We start from the raw sequence: 25,021 nt of genomic DNA on the forward strand, positions 1-25,021 counted from the left end.
ATTGGCTGGCCACCTAGATCTTCAAATCTAAGTTTCCATAACTTACTTTTGTAGATATGATATGTTATAGCGAAAATAAAGTTTATGCCTGAAATCCTCCGACCATTGACGATCTCAAACACACCCGTTCGTGTCGAAATCATCGCCATACCGTCAAGATGGTAATTTTTGCGGTGACGCATAAAGGCATACAGTGCCAGTTCCAGTGGAAAGACTTGAAGGCAATGTATTCAAAAGTTAGTTGAAATCATTTATAATACCATAAATCGGCCAATACTGCTGCAATTTCATGTTCGATATTCGTACGAAGTTCCTCAATCGCCGCTGGCTTATTGGCATAGACCGTAGACTTGACGTAGCTTCATAGGAAATAGCCTAACGGCGTCAAATCACATGACCGAGGTGGCCAATTAGCTGGACCATTTCGTGAGATAAAACGTTCACCAGGCTTGGTTTTCAATAAATCGATTGTGACATTCGCTGTGTGACTGGTGGCGCCATTCTGTCCATATTGTCCAAGTTTGTATCATCCAATTCGGGCCAGAAATATTCAGTTATCATTGAGCGCTAGCGATACCCATTCACAGTAACGTGCCGGTCTTGATCATCACAGAAGAAGTACGGCCCAATGACGCCGGCGGCCCATAAACCGCACCAAATCGTAATTTTTTCGGGATGCAATGGTGACTCCTGGACAACGTACCAATGTACTTTCACAAAAATAAAGATTTTCAGTGATATGCCAAATCGTTTTTGTTTAATTAAAAAAAAAGATTTCGTAGAGTTCTTATTGAAAAACCGGCTCTTAAAGTTGTGGCCACTGTCTCGGAACTTCGGCAATAAATTTTTATAATTACGACTCGTTGTTGGATCGTATAACTTACCACGATGAAATGGCAAATCTTACTGAAAAGAAATGTCGAAAGGGCGGAAAATATACCGTGATTTGCTGTGCCTGTGGGTATATAAAGGATCAGCATGACGAGCTGAGTCGATTTAGTCATGTCCATCAATCCATCTGTATATATGTGAACTTGTCCTTCAATTTTTGAGATGTCTACATGACATTTTGCACACGTTCTTTTCTCCGCAAGACGTTGCTCATTTGTTGGAATTGCCGATATCGGATCACTATAGCATGCCATACAACGAGCGGAATTAAGTGCTTGTATGGAAAACTTTTTCATTTGACGAGCTATCTCCACGAAATTTAGCAAAGGTTATTGCTTAAGTCAGTGATGTAATCTTCGAAGGAATGGTTCAGTTCGGACCACTATAGCATATAGCTGCCATACAAACTCAACGATCGGAATCAAGTTGTACTAAGCAATCTTTTTTAATTGGGTTGAGTATTATAGCTTCAAAATCGATACAGTTTGTTTTGTTCTTACTATTGTTGTTGTTATTCATTTTCATCATTAGGATTATTGATATTATGAAAACTTTACATCTGTTCTGTCGCATTGCACTGAAAATTTGCTCTTTACAAACGAAAGCATATTTTGTTGCCTACATTTAGGCGCCAACATAAAGACTTGTATGAGAGTCCGCCTTAAGCAAGAAGAATTTAGAAAAATAAAACCACTTTTTGTTGTGTTTTAAGTATGCGTTATGCTTTTATTTTATTATGCCAGACTTTCTCGCGATATCTTTTATATTTATCTACTATTTTATAGCATCGTGGTTCTGCTTAATCATCTGCCAGTAATTACAATATGTTTATTTTAGCAATAATATTTATTATGCACATTTCTTCACTCAACTTAGTGTAATTAATTAATTATTATTTACCAAGTAATGTTATGCTTGTACATACAGACACACATATGCACTTACATGACTATGTATGTATGCCTTGATTACACTTAAATATTAAACTTATGCACTCATACATATTATATATGCATATGTATATGTTTTACATAAGTACATATACATAATCGTATATATGAATATATTTACTGAATGTTTTTGTATGTACGCATGTATTGGCGGTGTGATAATGATATTTACCGTTGCAGTTGATATTTTTGATAGTTCCGTTATATTTGCTCATGCAATTTGGCGCATATATTTGGCATTTCGTTCATGTACTCGTTTGTATATATGGGTGTGTGTGTGGATTTACATTGGCGTTTGTATTGTGGTCCATCTTCGTTTTTCAAATTTTTTTTTAAATTTTATTATTATTTTTTATTCATTGCAATTACATAATTAGCACACAAACTTAAATTCAATTCGTTTAGTTGCATATATTATACACACATACTATATATACTTATGTAGATATGTTTTTGTTTTTTTGCTTTTGCTTACATTAAGAATTCGATAAGTATTTTTGATACGTTTTGGTTTTAATTTTATTTGTCCTTTTTTTTTGCTCTTCGTTTAGTCATCTTATACACGCAACACTTATTTATTATTAGTGTTTTTTTTGCTTTACATTCTTCTGCTTTTTTCCTTGGCTGCTGTATTTACATTTCTAGAAATGCACTTTCTGCCACTCTTTGAAGTTGTTGTTGTTGTTTAGCTAACTTACGGTAAATCATAAATAATATGTTTTTGCCTTAATTACTGGTTTTAGATACATTTTACAAGTTTTCGAAGCTTTTTCTGTTTTTACGTTTAAGCCTTAAATAATTGGTGTTTTCGAAATAATAACGGAATTTCAAAATCAAATCATAAAGCAGCTACAGTAAAGGATATGAAAAAAAAATTTATTCAATTGAAATAATTTTGCTGAAACATAATTTTTGGATGAAAAATATATCACTTAGGTTTTGATAAACTATTGAGAAACTGTTGAGAAACTGTGGAGAAACTGTTGAGAATTCAATTTGTAGCTTTGGTAAACTTTTTGTTGCAAATGGAAATGTAATTTGTCAAAAATACTTTTTTATTCAAATTATTAAGTTTACCGAACTGTTGAGAAACTATTGAGAAACTGTTGAGAATTAAAATTTGTAGCTTTGGTAAACTTTTTGTTGCAAATGGAAATGTAATTTGTCAAAAATACATTTTTATTTAAATTACTAAGTTTACCGAACTGTTGAGAAACTATTGAGAAACTGTTGAGAATTAAAATTTGTAGATTTTGTAAACGTCTTGATGCAAATGTAAATATCATATGTCAAAAAATACATTTTTGTTCAAATTTGTAAATTTATCTAACTGTTGAGAATTAATATTGAAAAACTGTGGAAAAACTATTGAGATTTAGTATTTTTAGATTTGATAAACTTCTTGAAATTTCATTGCTTACAAATACATTTTTGTTCAAATTAATAAATTTCCCGAACTGTTGAAAAACTTTTGAGAAACTGTTGAAAAACTGTTGAGAATGAATATTTGTAGATTTGCTAAACTTTTTGACACAAATAGAAATATCTTTTTTAAAAAATACATTTTTGTTGACATTACTAAATTTAACTAACTGTTGAGAAACTATTGAGAAGCTTTTGAAAATCAAAATTTCTAACTTCGTTAAGCAACGAACTTTATTGTATATCTTCGAAGGCAAATCGTCAATATTTGCGGTTTTAGCAATCTAAAAAAAATCATTACATAGAAAGACATAATAATTTATTCTCAACAGATTGTTGAAAATTCTACCATTTTAACGTTGAGAACGTTTAAGGTTTAATTTTGGAGTTGTCTTAGAGAATGTTCCCCTGAACTTATATAACTTGTACGATTAATAAGCTGTGCTTTGAAAAAAAGTTTCGTTCGAACAGTTAACCAACGGTATTTGAGAGCTGGTTTCGGATCTAAATTTTCTGAATAAAAACATATTATTATTAACTGTTAAGTTAAGTTTGAGAACTTCGAAGATCAAAGATCACTTTTTGATTTGAACGCCATGCATCCATTACGCCTTAATCGTATTAACATAGTTAGCCAACTAACGAACAAACAAGCAAACATGCTAAGTAAATATGTATACTTATACTCGTATATCTATATACCTAAATATATATTAAATAAATGCATTAGTCTCGCAACTTGAACATAAACTACGCTCGCCGCCCAACCGCCGGTGCTGTGACCGACGTCGAAAACAGCAATTGTGCCATGTAAAATGCCAAATGAAGCTTCAGAATTGTGGCTAATGAAGTCGCCGGAACACCACCGCGCGCCGCCTCCTCGATGCCTGTCAAAAAGCCGCAAGTAAAAGAAATTGAAATGGGTTAGACATTTTTCTTTGGATTATGCAAAGGAACTCACCACTGATAAAATTGAGATGATCATCATTTATGGACGCGATGCCGGGATGCAACTTGATTTCTGAAAAAAAAAATAATAATAATAAATTTAATGAAAATTTAATTTTTAGTGTTGAAGCAGATGGAGTTAAGAATGTGTTGAATAAAAAACAAGAAAAAAACGTTAACTTTGGCTGCACCGAAGCTAATATACCCAATCAATTCAACAATTGGCTCATATGAGTATTTTGGCATTCCCATGTTGCAGTGTGAAAATGGATGAAATCCACGCCTACTTCCCACATAACAAAACTTTCAAATTCAACTGACTTTTTTCACTTTCCAGTATACAAATCAAGCATTAATTCATATATCGGATAAAACTTTGCCGGAATGGTGAATTTAAGATATGCCATCTCAGATCTAAATATTATCAAAATCGGAACATAACTATTCAAGCCCCCAGGCACCGGAAATGTGGACCCTAGACACCAAGGCTGAAATTTTACCGGAAATATCGGTCAAAGTGTAAAATTAGGAGAGAATTCTTTCCTGATAGTAACTATTATGTCTGTATGCCGAAAATGGGTTGAATCAGGTCAATATTTCGCTTAGCCACCAAACACCTAATATAAAAGTTTTCGAACTTCCGGCTGATTTTATATTTATTTTATGTAATAGGACTGATTTTCTTCCGCCTTTGGAGCGTGCGCGCACCGACTGGATTCGGTAGAGGGCGTTGCTAGCTAACGAACGAGCGGCTGGTCAGTTATCTGCAGAGTCAGGACAAACATTTTCACACGACGTGTTTCTGTGAGTGCTGCAAGCCGAAAATGCAGCGTTCGTTAGAGCAGCGGTACGCGATTAAATTCTGTGCGAAACTCAGTAAATCTGTGACAGAGACGTTTGATATAATCAAGCAGTCTTACCCAGATGTTGCTTTAGCAAGAAGTGGTGTGTTTCGGTGGCACCAGGCCTTTTTGGAGGGCCGAGGAGGGATCGCTGATGAAGACCGGAAGAATGAGCAAACCCAAAGTGAAAACGATACTCATTGTCTTTTTTGACATCAAAGGCATCGTCCACCATGAATTTGTTTCTCCTGAACAAACCGTCAACAACAAATTTTACGTAGAAGTCCTTAAGAGACTCAAATGAAGGGTCAATCGGGTTTGACAAGACATCGCAGCCAATTGGAAGTTACACCACAGCTACCTAACCAAGGTCGGCATCCCAATGCTTCCGCAACCGTCCTACAGCCCAGATGTGGCCAACCGGACGTTTTTTTTCCTTTCCTGAAAAGGCCGATGAATGGCAAGCATTGAGAGAAGACAGAGGGGATCCAAGCAGCATGCACCTCGTCTCTCAAGGCTATTCCGGAGAACGCTTTCCGTGATGGCTTCACTGCTTGGAAATCGCACTGGCAGCGCTGCATCGACGCAGAAGACGCCTATTTTGAAAGTTTTTAAAGAATTGGAACTATTGCTTCGATGATTTTTCTTAAATCGACTCAGTCCTATTACTTTTTGGACAAACCCTGTATGTGAGGATACCTTAATGAAACTCAGAGAGCATCTGTTTCTGTTAATATTTAATATACTGGGCTAGTACAACATCTATGTCCTATATATTTAATATAATATTTCTAAACTTTCAATTGGCTTTAGACCAGGTTATATCGGTCAATATGTAAGATATCTTATCAAAATTAATTGAACGTATAATATTGGATATACTAAAGTTTAATGTCAAAAATATGTAAAATTCTACGAATTACCCAAAATTCCATATAACGTTTTTTTATTCCTCTTTTGCTCTTTGGACAATTCTCTCCAACCAGATTTACCATTTCATCGCGGAAAGATATGCGATCCAACAACGAGTCTAAATTACTAAAATTTACTACCAAAATTCGGAATCAGTGGTCTTGACTTTAAGAGCGCCACTTCCAATTTATGATCAACATAATCGTCCTGTCAGATCAACAATTGAGCGTCTCGTGGGAAAATTTGAATCCACAAGCACAGTACAAAATGTTTTCGTGCCAGTGAGACAAAGAAGTGCCTGTAGTGTCGAGAATATTGCTGCCGCTAGCGCATCAATTGGGGAGGACCCAAATCAGTTTCTTACACGTTGTCCTAAACGTGTCTCTGTGACGTCGTTGTGCTGAATTTTGCGAAAAGATCTTGGCCTACATTCTTACATTAACAAATTGACGCAAGATCTGAAGCTTGACCACCAGAATCGTCGGATGTTCGTGAATTGACCAACATACTCTTCAGCGATGAAGCTCATTTCTGGTTGAATAGCTTCGTCAATAAGTAAAATATGCGTTATTGGTCAGGCAGCAATCCCGCGTACTCCATAAGTCACCATTGCATCTCGAAAAACTACGGTTTGGTGCGGTTTGTGAGCCGGTGGCGTCATTGTGCCGTACTTTTTCCGTGATGATCAAGACTACTGTGAATGGGTATCGCTACCGCTCAATGATAATGATAATGATATGGACTTAGACAATATGTGGTTCCAACACGTACGGCGCACAGCGAATGTCACAATCGATTTAGTGAAAACTAAATTTGGTGAACGTGTTATCTCACGAAATGGCCGCCTCGGTAGGGCGATTTGACACCGTTAAACTATTTTTTTTTTGGGGCTACATCAATTTTATGGTCTCTACCAACAAGCCAGCGACGATTGATGAACTTCGTACGAATATCAAAAATGTAATTGCAGCAGTATCTGCCAATTTATGCTTGAAAACCGTCGAAAATTGGGTTCAGCTTCTGGACTTCTGCAAGCGTGCCCGCAGTGGCCAAAAGAAATCGAGTTCCATACATAATAGCATCGAATATACTTGCGTAGAAATAAAGAACTTCAAAAGAACATGGATTCGGGTATTCAAAAATCTTGGAATTTTTATTTTCAGCTCTTAAAGTTTGCTTTTGTCTGATACGAATGAGTCTGACTTGCTCATACGAAAGTAAAAAAATACGAAAAACATTTATACAAAAACAAATCTTAATAAAAAAGCTGCTCTCTTATTTTTGGTGTAGAAGTCAGACCCAAAAATTGTGTCGACCACTGTAATCAATAGAAGGCACGTGGTACATGGATGATGCTTTTTGAAAGTATTTACGAGTATATGGATTTCAAGATATTATATATGTAATACATTGGTAACTTACAATATCATAAATCTTCATCCGATCTAGCCTTTATTCTCATAAAAAATTCTTATATTTTAATAAAACTACCCATTAAAACAGCGTTTATTTCCATTAAATCATCTCTATCACCACATAAATAAATGCCATATCATAATATTCATACTTACCATAGAGCCTCAGAGTGCCCTCTGCACGGCCGAGGGAATTCGTGCTCACGCAGTGGTATGTGCCAACATCGGAGGGTGAGAACGAGCGCACGACCAGCAGCATCACGCCACGGTAGCCATCACGTTTTTCCGTTATGCCATATTTGGGACTAGAAAAAGTGTAAAGGGCATATGTCACTGTTTTATGGGAAAAGTTTTTATTGCGTAAATATGGTTTTTTGCGTCTTTCGCACACGAATGTACATATGTATGTATGTATATATGTATCTTGAATGTGTATAAATTTAGGTGATTGCAATTATTAACACATGTTTGAGTTTACAATTATATAAAATATGCCTATCTAAAAAAAAATATCACACTCACATCATTACAGTTGTAGCACATCACATGCTCTTGATATGATATCATATCGGCACATCACAACAAAACATCATGTGATGTAAGTTTGAGTTTACAATTCCATAAAAAATGCCTGTTTGGTGCAAAAATATCACCTCACATCATTACAGAAATAACACATCACATGATGCTGATATGATATCATGTCGGTATATCACAACAATATATCATGTTATATAATTTTGAGTTTACAACTTCATAGAAAATGTCTGTTTGGTGCAAAAATATCACATCACATCATTGCAGAAGTAACACGTCACGTCGACACATCACAACAACACATAAAGTGATATAAATTTGTGGGGTGTGATGCAAAAACATTGCACCGAGCTGCAGTAGATTTTAATTTTTTAAATCCAATCGCGATCCAATATCTCATCACATGATCACTTCACTGTTGTGGGAACTAAGAATCCATTTCGGGAGGCCTGTCTTTTCGTTTCTGGGTCAGTGACCGTTCAATTGATGAATCTCGCAATGTAATTTTGATACTATAATTAGATATCTGGTTCCAAAAGCTGGCGGAATCAAACCACGGAATCGGGTGGAACCGAACCATTCGACCAAAAGCCGATTTATTGACAAAACATAGCTATACGGTCTGATATTTGTCTTGGGTTTGTCGGGAAAGTAATAGGACTGAATTTTTTCCGCCGCGACTGTACTTCGGAGCGTGCGCGCACCGACTGTATTCGGTAGAGGGCGTTCCTAGCTAACGAATGAGCGGCTAGTCTGTTGTCTCCGAGCATTTTCTAACGACGTATTTCTGTGAGCCGAAAATGGCGGAGCTCGTTAGAGCAGAGGCACGCAATTAAATTCTTGGTGAAACTCGGAAAATCTGGGACAGAGGCGGTTGATATGATCGAGCTGGCTTACCCAGATGTTGCTTTAGCAAGAAGCGGTGTGTTTCGGAGGAGGCCTTTTTGGAGGGCCGGGTAGAGGTCGCTAAAGAAGACCGTGCTGGGAAACATGCGATTTCCACAAACACCGACAGTTCGTCGACTAACGACGGAACACTTGAACATGCGCAAGCCGATTGGAAGTTGCACCACGACAACGAGCCGGCTCACACCACCTTCTTGTGAACAGCTACTTAACCAAGGCCGGCATTTGAACGCTTCCGCAGACGCCCTACAGCCCAAATTTGGCCAACCGAACTTTTTTTGTTTTCTTGCCTAAAAAGGCCGATGAAAGACAAACATTTTGAGATGACAGAGGGGATCCAAGCAGCATGCACCTCGGCTCTCAAGGCTATTCCGAAGAATGCCTTCCGTTACGACTTCAATGCTTGGAAATCGCATATGTGAAGTGAGTCTGTCCTAAGCGGGATCAGGGCTGGAAACCTCTGGTAACACGTCTTCTTATCTCCCGTACATCTTATCTACTTATCTGCACTAGCGGAAATTTAAATTATTCTCTAAATAATTTGTCAACTGTTCAAGTCACTTTATCGATAAATGAGATTCAGGAGTTTTCTGGTATCACAAAGTATTTGTCTTTAGCTGAATAAGTGGAAACCCAGACACATGAATCCGTCATAGCACCTATCCCTAACACAGATTTCTTTATATATTATATACTATATTTTGAGAGCAACAACGAAATTAGTTTATAAAAAATTAACATTTTAAATATTTACCCGTCCAACAGCATTTCCGGCCCCGGCTGTCCCGATTCCAAATTCGAATTGGAGATGCTCGCATAGCCGCTGGGAGTGCGGGCACCCTTCAGCCAATAGGAGACAGGCGATGGTGAGGCCTCGACATGACATTCCAGTTGTACGTCGGAGCCGAGTGGTGTGCCTAACAATTGGCTGGGAGCGCGTACCATGGGGGCAACTGAGAGAGGGAAATATGTACAAGTTGTAATTAATTGTAATTTTTTTGAAAGTCAATTAGTAATTGAATAACTATAAACTATAAAAAATAATTTTCAATTTTGTTTATTATTATTATTTTATTTTTTTTTTGAAACTCACATTGTACACTGAGCGAAACGCGTTTACTAACTGCCGGTGGGACATCATTTGATGCAATGCACAAGTAAGCGCCCATCTGGCGCCGCTCCAAGCGCACCAGCCGCAACGACGAGCCACTATAGGATTCCACTAAAAAAGAAAGTGAAGAAAAGCGAGCGATAGTGACAAAAGGAAGTCGAAAAAAAAATGCAAATTGAAATAAAAGTGATTGAAGAACTTTCACATCGTGCGACCTGAATGATTTATTGACTTCAAAGTGTCTATAAATCATCGTTTATATACTCGCACTCGCGCACACGACGCTTACGAACTCAAACTCCACGGCGTTCTGCCACCGTCGCTTATACACGAGTGCGAGTAGGAGTTGACGAGCTACAATAATAACACGCGTACATACCTTTCATGAGTTCACGACTCCCCGGCTTGCGTATTAAAATCATATCACCATCTTCACGACGCCAGATGACGCGCGGCATTGGATTGCCGGTCGCCTTGCAGGTCAATGTGGCATCCTCGCCCTCTTGCACCGCCAAATCGGCAGACGACTCCTCGTTGATGATGTCGGGTGGTACTGCAAGACAAGCCAACACACAATATATGAAGAGGCAATGAAGATATATATTTGTATGTGTTTGTATATATAGATAAATGCATACACGAACGTGTAGTGTATACAAAGTGGCGTTGAAGGTTAAGTTGCTCGGAAAAAATGCTCAAGATTATACGTGACTTAAGCGCATTGCAAAAGTGAAGTGGCACTGATACTGCTGACTCTTCATGGCGCACGAATTATTATGGCGCTCCTCGATTTTTTCCTCTCTCTTTTTTCTTGTGCAGATAATTAAATAAAGCTGTCGTGCTTGGACTCGCATAAATGCTTGCTGCCAACTGCTGTGAAGGACAGCGCCGTAATGAGCTTCAAATTGGCGAATGAGATTTTTCATTTATGCCCATTTATGTTGCGTTCAAATTTACATACTTTTCGGGTAATTCAAAATTTTTTATTGAGTGTTCACTTTTATTTGTAACATTATTGAGGATATTAAGGCGCTCGTAGGGCGTATTACTTGAGCTGTTCATGTTAGGTTATGTTCACTATGATGAATGGACGAAATACCTACATACATATGTAAATGGTGAATACCAAGCTACAGGTTTCCCGGTCTTACAACAAAGAGAAAAGTCTATACAAGAAAAGATTATGCGAATTTTGTGGTTGTTGTGCTATAATTCCGTCATTATTGCATTTAAATTCTCCAGACCAACATGTATGCCTATATACATATGTACACACATCATTTTCAAAGAATTTTGATTAATTTGGGTCCCAAATATGAATCGGCTTGGAATCGGTTAGAAAATAGAGTGTTAAGGAATATTTCGAACTAAGCGCCACCTATTCTTCGACATCAGCAACTAGGTTAAAGGGAACTGCGCGACGGCATTTCAAGCTCCGTACGTAAAGCTACAGGCGAAACCATTGGTTTTCGTAAAGGTCGAAAGAAGAGTTGGTACGTTAGGATTGTCGTATCGTAGTGAAAAAAAGCAGACGGCCTACCGCAATGTTACCATCGACCACAACACGAGCGGTGTGGGATAGATAGCGAGAGTTGAAGAGGGAAGCGAGACGCATATGTAGACAAAAAAAAGAGAGGTCAAAATACGTAAGTATGAAGAGCTTGAGAAGCTGACCGAAAGGGGTAATGCTCGAATATTCTACGAAAGATTGGGCTATTAATGAAAGGTTTCAAGACCGGAGCATACTCTTGTAGAACCCCCAGAGGTGATCTAGTGATTGATATCCAAACATACTAAAATTATGGAGGGAACGCTTCTCTAACCTACTCGACGGTAGTGAAAGTGTAGTATCTGGAACGGCGAAGGTTCGAATAGCAATTACCCGTCTCAAGAACAAGTAAGCAGCAGGGCCGATGGATTACCGATGGATTACACGGCGGCGAATAATTGATAAAGAACATGTATCAATATGGTCGGATGAAAGCATGCTCAATGATTGGAACCTAAGTTTGCTCTGCTCCATCCACAAAAAGGGGGACCCCACAACCTGCGCCAATCACCGTGGGATAAGCCTCCTTAATATCACATATAACGTCTTATCGAGCTTAGTGTGTGAAAGATTGAAGCCCATCATCAACAAACGGATTGGAAAATAAAAAATCGACCAGATCTTCAGGATGCTTGACATTGGTACCTCGCAAAACTAATGCGGCTGTGTAAACTGACGTTGAGCAATACTAAAATTTCCATCAGGATCGGGAGGGACTTTTTCTATTGCTGTAGAAAGTAATACGAGCTGCAGAGCTAAATAGAGAGGGTAGAATCTTCTATAAGAGAGTACAGCTGCTGGTGTACGCCGAAGATATTGATATCATTGGCCTCAAAATTCGCGCGTTAGTTATGTTTTTAAAGACTGGATAAGGAAGTGAAGCGTATGGTTTTAGTTGTGAATGAGGACAAGACGAACAGTGATCGTATTCGCAACTTGGCTCGCTCGTCACTGGTGACGGTCATAAGTTTGAAGTCGTAGATAATTTCGTCAATCAAGAGACAGCGGCTGCGCTGGCTAGGTCATGTTATCCGGATGGAAGAGAATACTCCAACTTTGAAGGATTCAGTATACGCCGGTGGAAGTAGAGAAAGAAGAAGACCTCCACTCCGCTGGAGAGATCACGTGGAGAAGGACCTGACCGCACTTGGTATCTCGAATTGGCGCCAAATAGCAAAAAGAAGAAACGACTGGCGCGCTGTTGCTAACTCTACCTAAAAAATAGAAGAATTCTTTAACCTATAGTTTTCTCGATAAGATTGTGTTCTTTGGCTCGAGGATCAGCCAAAGAATCAAACCTAACCTAACATGAATATAGTTATATCCAAAAAGTTCGTAGGTCACTCAAAATTGTTTTAGTGGAGCTCATCGGCCCTTTAATGCTCTATTCGAAGCAGAAATTATAAGAGTAGATTTCTCGAATCGATTTTTAGGAGTTAGGTGGCTTTTGAAATTTTAAAAAATATTTTTTTTTAATACTACGATATGTCTAAAATATTTGCTAAGTAAATTCAACCTCTTAGGAGAGCGGCCCGTTAGGTTAGACCGGTCAGCTACTTCAATCTTTGATCGTATTTTTCATGAAACATCGTTTTCAAAGTCGGTGGTCACGATTTATCAGAAACTAATGAAACGATTTTATTGAAAATTTTCACAGTTCTTCTAAAAAAGAGGATCTCGTAATTGATCGAAGATATTTTACCGATTTCCACTTTCAAGACAATTTTTGGTAAAAATTATACCTAAAATTATTATTTTTTTTCCAAACCACGACCTACATTCATGTCCTAACCGATGAAATTTGATTTGAAATTAATCCTTCGTCTGTTATACTGACCAGGAAAAGACTTTTTGGGCAGTATCTCCGGGAACCAACTGCCAATGGCTGAATTTCCAAAAAAAAAAATATGAAAAATTCGTAAAATATTATTGAAATGCTGCTCTCTGCTGGTGGTAATAAATTAATGAATTTATTATAGAAGAAAAAATGTGTAAAAAAGGTATTTTTCGGCCGTGAAAGCTCACGTAACCTCTAAGGTTAGGTTAGACTAAGAGATCGGTGCTAACAGCGATCTCACTTGGATATTGTGGAACACCACTACACTTTAGTACATACAACTCCTCGTAAGATCCTTAAAAATCGACAAAGCGCTTTGGCCCTAAGGAATATTTGCTGAGACGGGCAATGTTATTTGCGGCCTTGCCTCCTGATTCGCTTCAGTCTTAGCAACGGCTGTCTCTACCATACAACTTTGATAACTTGCGTCCGTTAAAATTGTTTGCCTTACAGCATGAATACCTATTGAAAAATGTCATGTAAGAACCGCTACTATTGCAGCAAGATGATCTTTGCTAAGAAGATCTCCTGTGATCTACACCAGGATCTTGCAGTCTCACAGGAGCAAATCATCGATCAGCGCCTGCTATCACATTGGTCCAGTGCTCGAATGCATGACGGCAATGGAGATCTAACTGGGTAAATTTTGTATGCTTATAGCATTGAGAGTGACGGAAGCTGTGAGTTGTTGAACCTAACTCTACATAAAATATTCCATAACCCTTTTCATTTTATCTTACCTTGTACATCGATGCAACCGATTTGCTTTTTCATTGGACTCGTATTTATTTGGCACATGTAGCAACCGCGATCACTTTCGCGCAATTTGCTTATCTTCAATTTCCAAGTGTGAGCATCTTCATGTATGACGCTTATCCGAGCATTGTGTGTGACAACGCGACCTTGCAGTGCGAGCACAGTTTGATCGGAAGCGCGTAACCAGCCGACCTGTTGGAAAAAGAAAGAGAGAGACAGAAAGAATCAAAAAGGCGTCGACATTAGAATAATAATAATGGTTTCAAGTCTTGGTTGGGTTAAATTGGGTGCTCATACATCTGCTTCTAAACATTTCTAAATAAACTAAGTCAATCAAACAAAAGTTTCTAGTTTCATTCAGTGGCCACTGAGAGTACTGAGCGCTGGCTTATTTAACTAAATATCATTTGCAAAGCGGCAGAACCTTAAATCATTCACATTCTATCGGTCCGTCAAATGTCTTATAGCCTGAATTGACTTCTGGTTAGATCATGACTCTGAAACCAGTGTAGAACCAGATGTTTCTCCAATAAGCTTTCCGAAATAATATTCATTGGTTTCGACTAAATCTTAAAATGTTAAGATTGAAGAATTCGGTTTCAGCACTTTAGATGTGTAAGAATAGTGAAACTACCTTTTTATAAATAAAATTAAACTTGGTAGTTTTTTATAGCTTTATAGGAGTTTTGAGCTCACTAAATCTGACCCATCATTTTATCTATAAAATTATAGTCTAAGGGTTTAATAAAAGAAGGTCCCTGGTTCATCCCTTGGGGGTAGTGTGCTTAAATATATGTTGCTCTCAATATGATGCTCTCTACAGTGGAAGCAGCATGTGGATCTGATCATTGTCAAGGTTACAGAAACACTTATGGTGTGCAAACGGCTTGCTGGGATTGGCTTGGAGCTGCAAGCCAAGAATTATTAGATAGATATATAGTACACCATAATCGTGAGACCGATTGTTATACATATAAGGCTTGAGTTTCGAATATGCCGCAGACTTCGGTAGGACCTCAACCATCGAAACAGCAAAAGCTTGCCAATAGCAAACAGATGAACATACAATGCTTGAAATGCCAACAGAATGGTTTGGCAGAAAGTTCTGCAAACTGTCGGTTCTGCGCCATGAAGCCAGAAAGCCCCCAGCACCTGATGCTAGATTGCATAGCAGACTGTAGAAGCAGTATTAAGGCTCTTGAATCCATATATCCGAATAGGGATCACATCGCGTCATTAGCACTCATCAGTATACTGGAATTCATCAGTTTGCTGGACTTACTATTTGTGAGTCATTGTGACAGAGGGGAGAGCTTAGGTCGCGGTGCAAACCTCAATTTATATCTATCTATCTAGAATAAGATAGCGCTTACTATGAGAAGATCAAGCTTGGTCTCTATTCCACCATTAAGAAAAAAATTAATAAAATAATGCTTAAGATTTCACTTAGCCAATTACGAAAAAATGCCATAAAATTAGGCTTGGTAAGTAAGCTTTAAGCGCTCAAACTCACCTTATTTTTACCCAAATTCCGCACCGAACACGCCAATATCGCCTCACGTCCCGCCGGATATGTGACATTACTAATGGTGCCCAAGAATTCCGGATCCGGATCGAGCTGCGAATTCGGCTCTGTAATATAAGTGTAAACTAATATTGAGCAGTAGCTTACATTACTGTTAGTCGGTGGTTTCAACAAACTTTGATGGCATAGTTAGAGTTGTCATACTTACCATGTAGATTCTGTGAGCTTGAGTTGGGACATTGGGTCGCCACGAAAAGGAATATGATGAGCAGTGGCTTGATTTGTGGCATTTTTTGTCCGTTGTTTTTGAAGTGCTGTCTCTTATGCCTAGTGTGCTTAGTTTGAAGTGAGCTTTTTGAGCTTTTTATCGGTGAAGAGTTTGTAATTGGCTTTGGCTTAATTTGTGTGGGTCGAATACAGTGCCTTTGTGGTTTTTTCTCTTTGAAACGTAAACTTTCGATCACAGTTGTGGATAATTCTTAATTTTGTTGATAGTTATTAACTTTTAATTAAGCTTTTTATCAAACTTTTTTGCTTTAAAATTAAAAGAAAATATTTTGTAGAAATTTGTGCAAATTTTCTGCTAGTTTGTGCCGCTTTATCTCTTTTATAAACGAGTTTTGTTTACAATATTTTTCTATGAGCTTTAGAAAAGCTTCCTTTGGGCTCTCTTATGCTTTTTAATTAAGCGTTTGTATTTGTGTTGTAACTATTTATTATGTGCCTTTAGTGTTTGTAGTGCTGTTTCTTCTACTCTTTCTTCCATGCGCTCCCTTTCGGCACTCCTTCAAACTTTTTTGATTTATGCTCCTTTTGTTTGACACTTTTCACAACTTATTACAGCGGCAACATTTCCGTTATTATTCAAGTAGTTTATTGAAGTCCAGAAGAAAGCCCGCAACGCCAGCTGTAACGAATGAATAAAGCGAAGAAAGTAAGAAGTGTTAAATAAATTGAGCAAAGCTTACAACGGGACAAGTGGTTTTTTTTTATTTTTCCCTTTTTTATTTTTTTGCTTCTTAATTTTTTTTTAATTTTCGCGTTTTTTTTCCTCTTTTTCACATTGAAAGCTCAGCAGCATTCATTCACATGTACATATATGTGTGTGTGTGTATTGGTGAGCCAGCGCAATTCTCTTGTGTGCGGCAAGTTTTAACGGTAAGCACTTTTCAGCTGACCGCAGCCAACTTAATGAACTTAAATTAAAAAATAAAACCGTTTGCGTGTTTAAGTGTGCGTGGCGATTTGTGTTTGCATTTGTATGCATGCTTGTGTGTGTGTGAATGTTTAAAATAGTGGAAAAGTGTTAGTAGTGAAATGGTTAAAGTATGCGGAAGGTAAGCAGGTAAATTGTGTATAAAATTTGCTGGCGCGAAGAAAATTGCAAAAAGTAAAAGATATTGAAAGCAATTTGCAATTAAAAAAAAACTAACACAAATTAAAGAAATGGTGTTATACCAACAGGTTGGCAAACAGCGCCATGCCAAGGGTTAAAATAACCGCATTCAACTCAACGGCAACGCGAGACTTACTTGAAACCACCAACAATACGAGTACTTCATAATAACTTTTATGCATTGAGCGCTAATTTTCCCGAAGAATGTAAAAAAAAGACCCGAGAAAGTATCTTAACACAATTATTATCGCGAGTTGAATTTCAAACTTTCGTACTATTAATTATTACAGGGTTTTCCAAATGGAAATGAACATGTTGTACCGATTTGAATGGGCTCATGCTTTTGAAACATACTCGTTTTGGAGGATGGAGTCATGTGTAGAAGTTCACGCAAGTGAGGAAAGTTCTCTGGGCGCCATTGGACCATATGGCTCAAGCAGCTCACGACTGCCGGCCTTGGACCAAATACCAACTTCGAAAGAGCGAAAAGAAGAACGCCAGACGCGCTGTTGTTAGCTCGGCTTTAACTGCGTAAGCAGTGTTCACGCCAGTAAAGAAAATTAAATCTTCTTTGTTATAATTCTTATTTTCATTATGGAACTTTTTTCAGAGGAGCGATTGAGAAGTCTTTTCATAAATTAAGAGCTCCAATAGAGTTAATATACCTTGCCCTCAGTAGAGTTTATACTCGTATTGCTCTGAAAATTGCTTCTAAGCCTCTAATGTGAAGTGAGCTTTTTGAGCTTTTTTTGGCGAAGAGTTTGTAATTGGTTTTGGCTTAATTTGTGTGCGTCGAATACAGTGCTGTGTTATTTCGGTTCAGTATTGCTTTGTTTCATCGTGGAAAGACTTACACCTGAATATCGTTCTGTAAAGAATGTGTTTCGCGCGCTTCGCTTAACATAAAGTTAACATAGTCTGACCTCTGAGCGTACTATTCGCAATACTATTACTCATCTTGAGACCCTGCACTCCTTACTGGATAATATTCGAACGAATGGACCACGTCCAGCACGCAGTGAAGAAACTATAGCAGCCATAGCTGAGAGTGTACACGAAGATGGTGGAGAGTTGATTCAGCGCCGTTCGCAGGAACTTGGACTGACGTATGATATGACTTTGCGCATTTTACGTCGAGAGCTTAAATTGAAAGAGTACAAAATACAGTTTGTGCAAGAACTGAAGCCGCTCGACCTTCCCAATCGACATAGCTTCGCTCTATGCCCTCTTGAAAAGTCATGATAAACGACTATTCGATGCCTGAAATTGGAACTGGAGATCATGGCGACATTTGGTTTCAACAAGACGGCGCCACTTCGCACACATCGCATCAATCAATGGATTTATTGAGAGAACACAACATTTGAAAGAAGTAGACTTCAAAGAACAAATGCACAACAATGTTCTTTCGAATGATAATAAATATTCCCATTCAATTTGAAGTTTCTGTGTTTCTTTTTTGTTTTTTTTTAATTAGACTTCGGAACAACGGTAGTAAATCGTGCAAATATATTACCAAAATAATGATCGTTTCGAGCAAAGCATCGCACCCATTATCGGCAAGTAGAGTCGGTTATTCGAGCACTAAGTTTACTCTAGTGGAAAATACGCATCCTTAGAGACGTCGCATAATGCGCACCGAAGACGCTAATGCTGTTGTGGAGCAGAGTATCGTAGAAGACGAGATTGAGTTCATCCGCCAACGCGCGCAACAATTTGAACTGTGTCCATCCATTCAAGGGAAGATTTTGTGGAAGGCTCTTGGCTCACTTTTGGTGAGCGCATTATCTCGCTTTGTGGGCGTGTTGCGTGGCCTCCAAGGTCATGCGATTTAACACCGCTTTACTATTTTTTGTGAAGTTATGTGAGGTGCTTGTCTACGCAGATAAGCCCGAGACGACTGACGTTTTGGAAGAGATTATTCGGCGCTTTATTGATGACATAAGGCCGCAGGCTCCAAAAGATGTTCGAAAACTGGGTCTCTCGGCTTGAATATATCATTTTTCGTCAAAATCATTTTTGAAAGATAATGGCAAACCCTTAGTTTAAAATAAAACCACAATTCTTGGCTTTAAAATTAAATTGAATGCTTTTTTATTCTTCTTGAAGACGTCAAGTCTTAAAAAACACCTTTAACAAATGAAAGTTTTGGAAAATTCTCTTCTCTGTTAATTTCTGGATATTTCTCCGTTTTTTTTGGGGTATGGTGTTACCGTTTCTGTAAGAGAGGTAGTAGAATTTCTTTATCTTTCGTTGAAAACTGTTACTACAGAGTGAGTTAGGAGTAGAGAGACAGTGACTTGAAATTGACCTGTCTTCAAGAAAACATCTTCTATATAATTATAGTTTATTCAAAAGAAAATATTGAAAATAGAGCTTCGACTTTGAGGCCTACTTTCATCGAATACTATTTTTCGATGAAAGATGCTGAAAGACGGATCAATACGGATTGGTTAGTTTATAGTACTTCTTCAATGTTAGGTACTTATCGAAGAGCTATGGTTTTGTAGAACTTAGGAGGGATCGAAGTAGAAGCAATTGAGACTTGAAGTGGGTATTAAGGACTTTTCCGGCTAGTATTAAAGATTTTTGAATTCACTAGATAACCACAATTTATATCGATTAGTATTTCGTGACTCGAAATTGTCGTGTCTTCAAGAAAATGTCTTCTAAGTACTCATCTGAACTCTTTTCAACGTCATTTTGTTGTAGATAAAATCAAATAAAAAGTAATTTTCTTCTGTTTGCGCTTTTATTACAAGTGAAATATATGTTTTTCTTGCTACTTTCAGCTTTCATTTCAAATTTCAAATACCGTTAAATAGCGTAAAAATGATGAAAGGAGCACATAGCCGGTTAAAAGCGAACAAGTGGCCTAATGGCAGCAACAATTACCAACTGCAAACACACAAATACACACACAACTAGATTGATGCAGCAGAAAAGTGTAGAATAGAGAGAAAAGGCAATTTTGGAGCAAATCAAGCACCCAGATTTGCAACGATAGCCAGTGGCCTAGCCAGGTCAGCCGAGGATACGGCAGCGGCCTTAGCGGCTGCGGCTAACGGAGCAATGCGCTGAATTTTTCATGCAACTTCAAGTAAAAGCGCAAATATTAAAAAAGTTTCGGCCAAGCGACCGACCAGCACCGCACAGTCAAATTACTCCCTTGTGTTTTGGCTTTTAGAGCAAAACGACGCTTGTACGCATGGAAGAAGCCGTGCTGAATGCGCGCATAAGACAAACTGTGCGAAAAAAGTGCAATTCAGCTGGGGCAAGGCAAGGCAATTGCGAATAGATTCAACAAAACTCCAAAACCAGCGCATTTGTCGACATACAAAGCCAGCGAGGATGTTAGCGGAAGCGTGGGTGTCTACCACTGTACACCGGCGGGTGTGTGAGGGCATTGAAGGCATTCAAAAAATCAGCGCCAGCTTCCCCACATGTAACTACTTTATTTTCGGAGCACAACGCACAACTCAAACAAAAAAAAAAGAAAAACCCTGGAAAATCTGAAGAATAAATGGAAAAACTACTACTACTACACGCATATACTATACATATTTACATTTGCATGAAACTGCCAAAACTACCGTTTAGTAAAGTCAAAAGAAGTTTTTCATAAACGAAAATTGCATAGAAATTAAAAAGCCAGATACACAAATCCTTTTTTGTTGAGCGTCAAGCATAAAAAGAAACATTCTTGCATTATGAAAGCACAAACATGCATTCACACACACACAAAAATATAATTCTATGCGGGAGTGTGTGTGTATGTACCATATAAGATTACTGCTGGAGAAAACACTCACGTTTGTGGTAAACAAATGAAATTCGAAAAGAAAGTGAAGAAATAAAGGTAAAGGGGCTAAGAAATAATAACAACCAAAAGCAAGCTGTTATTCCGGAAGCTTTATACCCTGCACGAATAATAACTTACTTAGAAAAAAAAACAACATATGCATGTACTGGTTCTATTATAATTTAATGTTTTGCACAATTTGGTAACTCAAATTATTCAATTAAAGTAGTTATAATATAAAATATCGTTTTTGAACTATGAACTTGTATGAAAGCTATATGCTATAGTAGCTCGATTTCGATAATTTTCAGCGTACTGCTTTAACATATGATAAGTAAACATTTTACGAAATTTGATGCGCTTAGCTGCTTTATTTAAGTAGTTATAATACAAAATATCGTTTTTGAACTACGAACTTGTATGAAAGCTATATGTTATAGTGGCTCGATTTTGATATTTTTCAGCGTAATGCTTGAACTTATAATAAGTATACATCTCACGAAATTTGATGCGCTTAGCTGCTTTATTTAAGTAGTTATAATACAAAATATCGTTTTTGAACTACGAACTTGTATGAAAGCTATATGTTATAGTGGCTCGATTTTGATATTTTTCAGCGTAATGCTTGAACTTATAATAAGTATACATCTCACGAAATTTGATGTGCTTAAGTGTGTTATTTTCATAGTTATAATGCAAAATTGCGGTTTTGAAATATCGTTTATATGGGAGTTATGTGTTATATACATACATCCAATTTTAATAATTTTCGCTGCGGAGGCTTTTGTTGTTATAAAAAAATATTTGACTGATTTTAGTGTATTTAGCAGCATAACTAAACAAATTATTACAAAAAGCTTCATTTTCGAACAATATACTATATCATAGAGAAGCTAAAAATAAAAATCGCCCGAATTAGATTATTTAAAGTTTACAGTATTTACAGAGGTTGAGTAGTTACTTATGTACGTACATATAGCTAATAGTTTTGAGAAAAATATTTTATTCGAAAACTAAATAATATGAGCAGTACACACCTAGGATGGTTTTGCAAATTTTTAAGAGAAATAAAAAGCATTCTAAGATCTTTTTTAATATTTTTTTCATATACATAAATGGTATAAAGGAATAAAATTTGAAAAAGAAACTAAGTGCTAAGAAACAGATATTTTCTAAGCACAAAAAGAGAAACAAATAGGAATGAGAGACCAAACCAAAAAAGAGCAATCGAAAAAAATGTAAAGAAAACAGGAAGAAAAAGTCAAAGGACATTAAAAACGCAAAGCAAGCAAGCACGTATGCCTGAAAAAAGGACAATAGCCAAGGAGGCAAGGACTGTGTCGGTGTCACGGTAACTCTGCCAAAGAATTTATGCGTAAAGTTATATTAACGCCTCACAGCTGTGCCTCGGAGTTGGCTGCCTAGAAGGCTGAAGATAGCTGTGCGATTAAATAAAACAAAAAAAAGAAGGAGAGCAGAGGCAACAAAAGAGAAGGCAGCCAAAGGCAACAAAGCGCCAAGAAACCTGACATCAACGCCATTGTAAAGGCCATCAACGGCAAGCAGGAAGGCAGAAAGACATGTGTGTTTGGAGACGTGCACCACATGCGCCCATTAACCCATAAACACACACACACACACACATACACAAGTTAACGCTTAGGTGAATACTTTGTCTCTTTATATGCTTGTTGTTGTGCGTAAGAGACCACAGAATCCTTAAAGTGAATGTTTATGCAAACGAGAGAGTGTGTGTGAGGGGCTATGCACCAAGCAATTGTGGCCAACCGCCGCAGGCATATATACATACACTATATATTGGATAACATAAGCAGGTGTAAAAATAGTAAAGAAGCCAAGTAAATATGGACTCAGTCGTTTGAGTAAAGTTAATCATTCAGCACTTCAACGAGAGCAACAAGAGCAGATCGTTTCACTACTGGAAGTTTGACGTGAGTCCGCGGAGCGCGGCTCAACTATGAAGCCGGGCCTAGTCATAGTATGCTTTTGACACGAGGTAAATCGTAAATAGTTGACTCAGTAAGCTTTGTACTAGTTGTCTAGATCGTATTGGATGCTAGATGTAAAAGGTTTCTATAAGAATACGAGATAGAATCGTCTTCTTCCTTCTTGGCTGTACCGCCATTGTAAATAGGGAGAATATCCGACTTTACAGCAAGTATACAGATAAATCTACCATAGAAACATTACTCGGCCGTTGCCATTCTGATCTTAAGACCTTCTTAGCGTGCTCACAGTTCGTTAACTGCAACTTTCTTCTTGATTAGACAATAATTCGCCAAAATTTACTTAATGCTATTTGGTTTGCGCGGAGTTTAAGATTTGGCATTGACATGTCATTGTCACTGAAAAGACCTTTCGCAGCTGCCATCTGCATTACGAGAGCCATCTGCGGCAAGCAAGTCAGCAAAAAATCGTAACCACCAACTCTTAACTCTAATAATTGCCGCTTACCTAGACGTCGGAATTGCCAAGCTAGCAACTCCTTTCAGGGAGAAAGACGGTGGGATACATTATTTTTTCGGTTGACGCTGATGGCGATGCCAAGTGAACGAAATGAAACGAAAAGCTATTTTCTCCACTTTTTAATGGCATGACACGTTGCCACGCTGGTGAAAAAGTCGACAGCAGCGAAGGGCAGCACTGACACAGAGACCGCGACAGAGCCGGAGACGATGGTGGCAAAGTTGCAGGATGTGTGCACACATGTGTACACATGTAAGCTGAGCAGAGCAATGTGTGGAATGATAAGAACTACATATATGCATACCCAAGAATAGATTTGATCGCGCGCGCAAAGACTTCAAGGGAGGCCGTTCCCGAGTTAGATGCCTGAAAACGGTACCGAATGTCGGGTAGCGAAGCGCTTTCGTTCACTTGTGTAGATGACAACAGATGCCAGACAGCAGCAGCACGCCGCTGACGCATTGACAGCCAACACAAGCGTCAACAACAAGCATATCAGCAACAACAGTAGGAGTAAGAGTAATAACAACAAGAATGACAGGCAACAAGGTTGGAGTTCAGACACTGTGACAGCAGCCAAAGCAAAGGACAAAGCAATTTAGCTTAGCTGCGGCTGAAAATCCCCGACACTTGCATGTCCTGGCGGGCAGGATAAAACTATCAGCGAGGTGTTGTACAAGAAGCTAGAGAAGAAAGGGAGTTAAATATGAGGATAGCTTTCTGGAGGTAAGGTTTGGATGGAGACCAAGCGAGGTAAGGCTTGATTGGAGAACAAGCGAGGTAAGGTTTGGAGACCGAGCGGCAGGCGGCAGGTTGATAGGCTGACAGTCGAGAATGCAGCCACGCCGGTGGTTGCACATAACTTGTCGGCTCCCATGGTTGCCTGGTTGCCAAGCTGCGAGCTGCCGCCATTATCGCTGGTTACGGCCGCTGCATCATCCACAAACAGACGTGGTGTCTACTGCTCATTTGCTTTCATCGCAGTCTTTGGATTGGCAGTCCAGCGCATCGCTTTGAGTAAATACTATAACCTGTGCGGTGGAAGACAACGCCTTTACCATTAGCACGTCCGTATGTTAGTCGAATGTATGAGTGTGTGAGTTGAAAATGCAAAAATACAAAACAGTTAAAGTACATAGTCGTGGAAAACAAAGGAAAGGACATCCAAATGAGCAAGAGGAAGATACACAAGTACAAGCACAGAACACGTGCATATGCAAAATACAGGGCTAGTTGGATTCGAAAGCGACTATTTTAGAGTTTCGCGTGGCACATTTTGTGCTATGACTGGAAAAGAGTGCCTCAAACATCGATCTCCTTCAGCTGTAAGAATGTTTTGTTTGATTCACAGAGAACAAAGAGACTAATTGACATGGAGATTGTAGATAGAGAGTATAGGGTACCTTTGGAGAGGCCGTTTTATCGAACTATTTGTTTCAACTATATCTGGCTACATACATACTAAAACTAACTTGATCCGAGCCAATATTACTTCATGTCAAAATTTTAAACACAAATCAGTTTGAGGCTAAAGTTGGTAAGAAGATTTCGCACTTACTGGCTTTATTTCACAACGGATATAATTTAAAGTGTAGAGAACTGCTGCCAATCTCCCAAAGGTTGCCTCAGTTACGGTTGCGTAAACTGACATTGAGCAATACCAAAAGCTCCGTCAGGATCGTGAAGGACCTCCCCAAGCCCTTCGATATCAAATGAGTTTTCAGACAAGGCGACT

General features: G+C 38.3%; 1 protein-coding gene across 2 annotated transcripts in view; it reads right to left on the reverse strand.

The window, feature by feature from the left end:
* Positions 1–1,886: 1,886 nt before the first annotated feature.
* LOC120766480 (lachesin) overlaps positions 1,887–25,021 on the reverse strand; it is a 41,148-nt gene continuing 18,013 nt past the window's right edge. The window contains exons 2-10 of one of the 2 annotated variants that reach the window (XM_040092022.1): positions 15,810–16,508; positions 15,590–15,708; positions 14,061–14,268; positions 10,314–10,487; positions 9,917–10,045; positions 9,578–9,776; positions 7,537–7,685; positions 4,225–4,284; positions 1,887–4,150 (exon numbers count right to left, since the gene is read on the reverse strand). In XM_040092022.1, the coding sequence (XP_039947956.1) occupies positions 4,014–4,150; positions 4,225–4,284; positions 7,537–7,685; positions 9,578–9,776; positions 9,917–10,045; positions 10,314–10,487; positions 14,061–14,268; positions 15,590–15,708; positions 15,810–15,891 (1,257 nt within the window). In that variant the 5' untranslated portion in view covers positions 15,892–16,508 and the 3' untranslated portion in view covers positions 1,887–4,013. Of the gene's footprint in view, positions 4,151–4,224; positions 4,285–7,536; positions 7,686–9,577; positions 9,777–9,916; positions 10,046–10,313; positions 10,488–14,060; positions 14,269–15,589; positions 15,727–15,809; positions 16,509–25,021 lie in introns of both variants that reach the window. The other variant, XM_040092021.1, reaches the window with a different exon arrangement.

Source organism: Bactrocera tryoni, chromosome 1, assembly GCF_016617805.1.
Source record: "Bactrocera tryoni isolate S06 chromosome 1, CSIRO_BtryS06_freeze2, whole genome shotgun sequence".
Classification (NCBI taxonomy): domain Eukaryota; kingdom Metazoa; phylum Arthropoda; class Insecta; order Diptera; family Tephritidae; genus Bactrocera; species Bactrocera tryoni.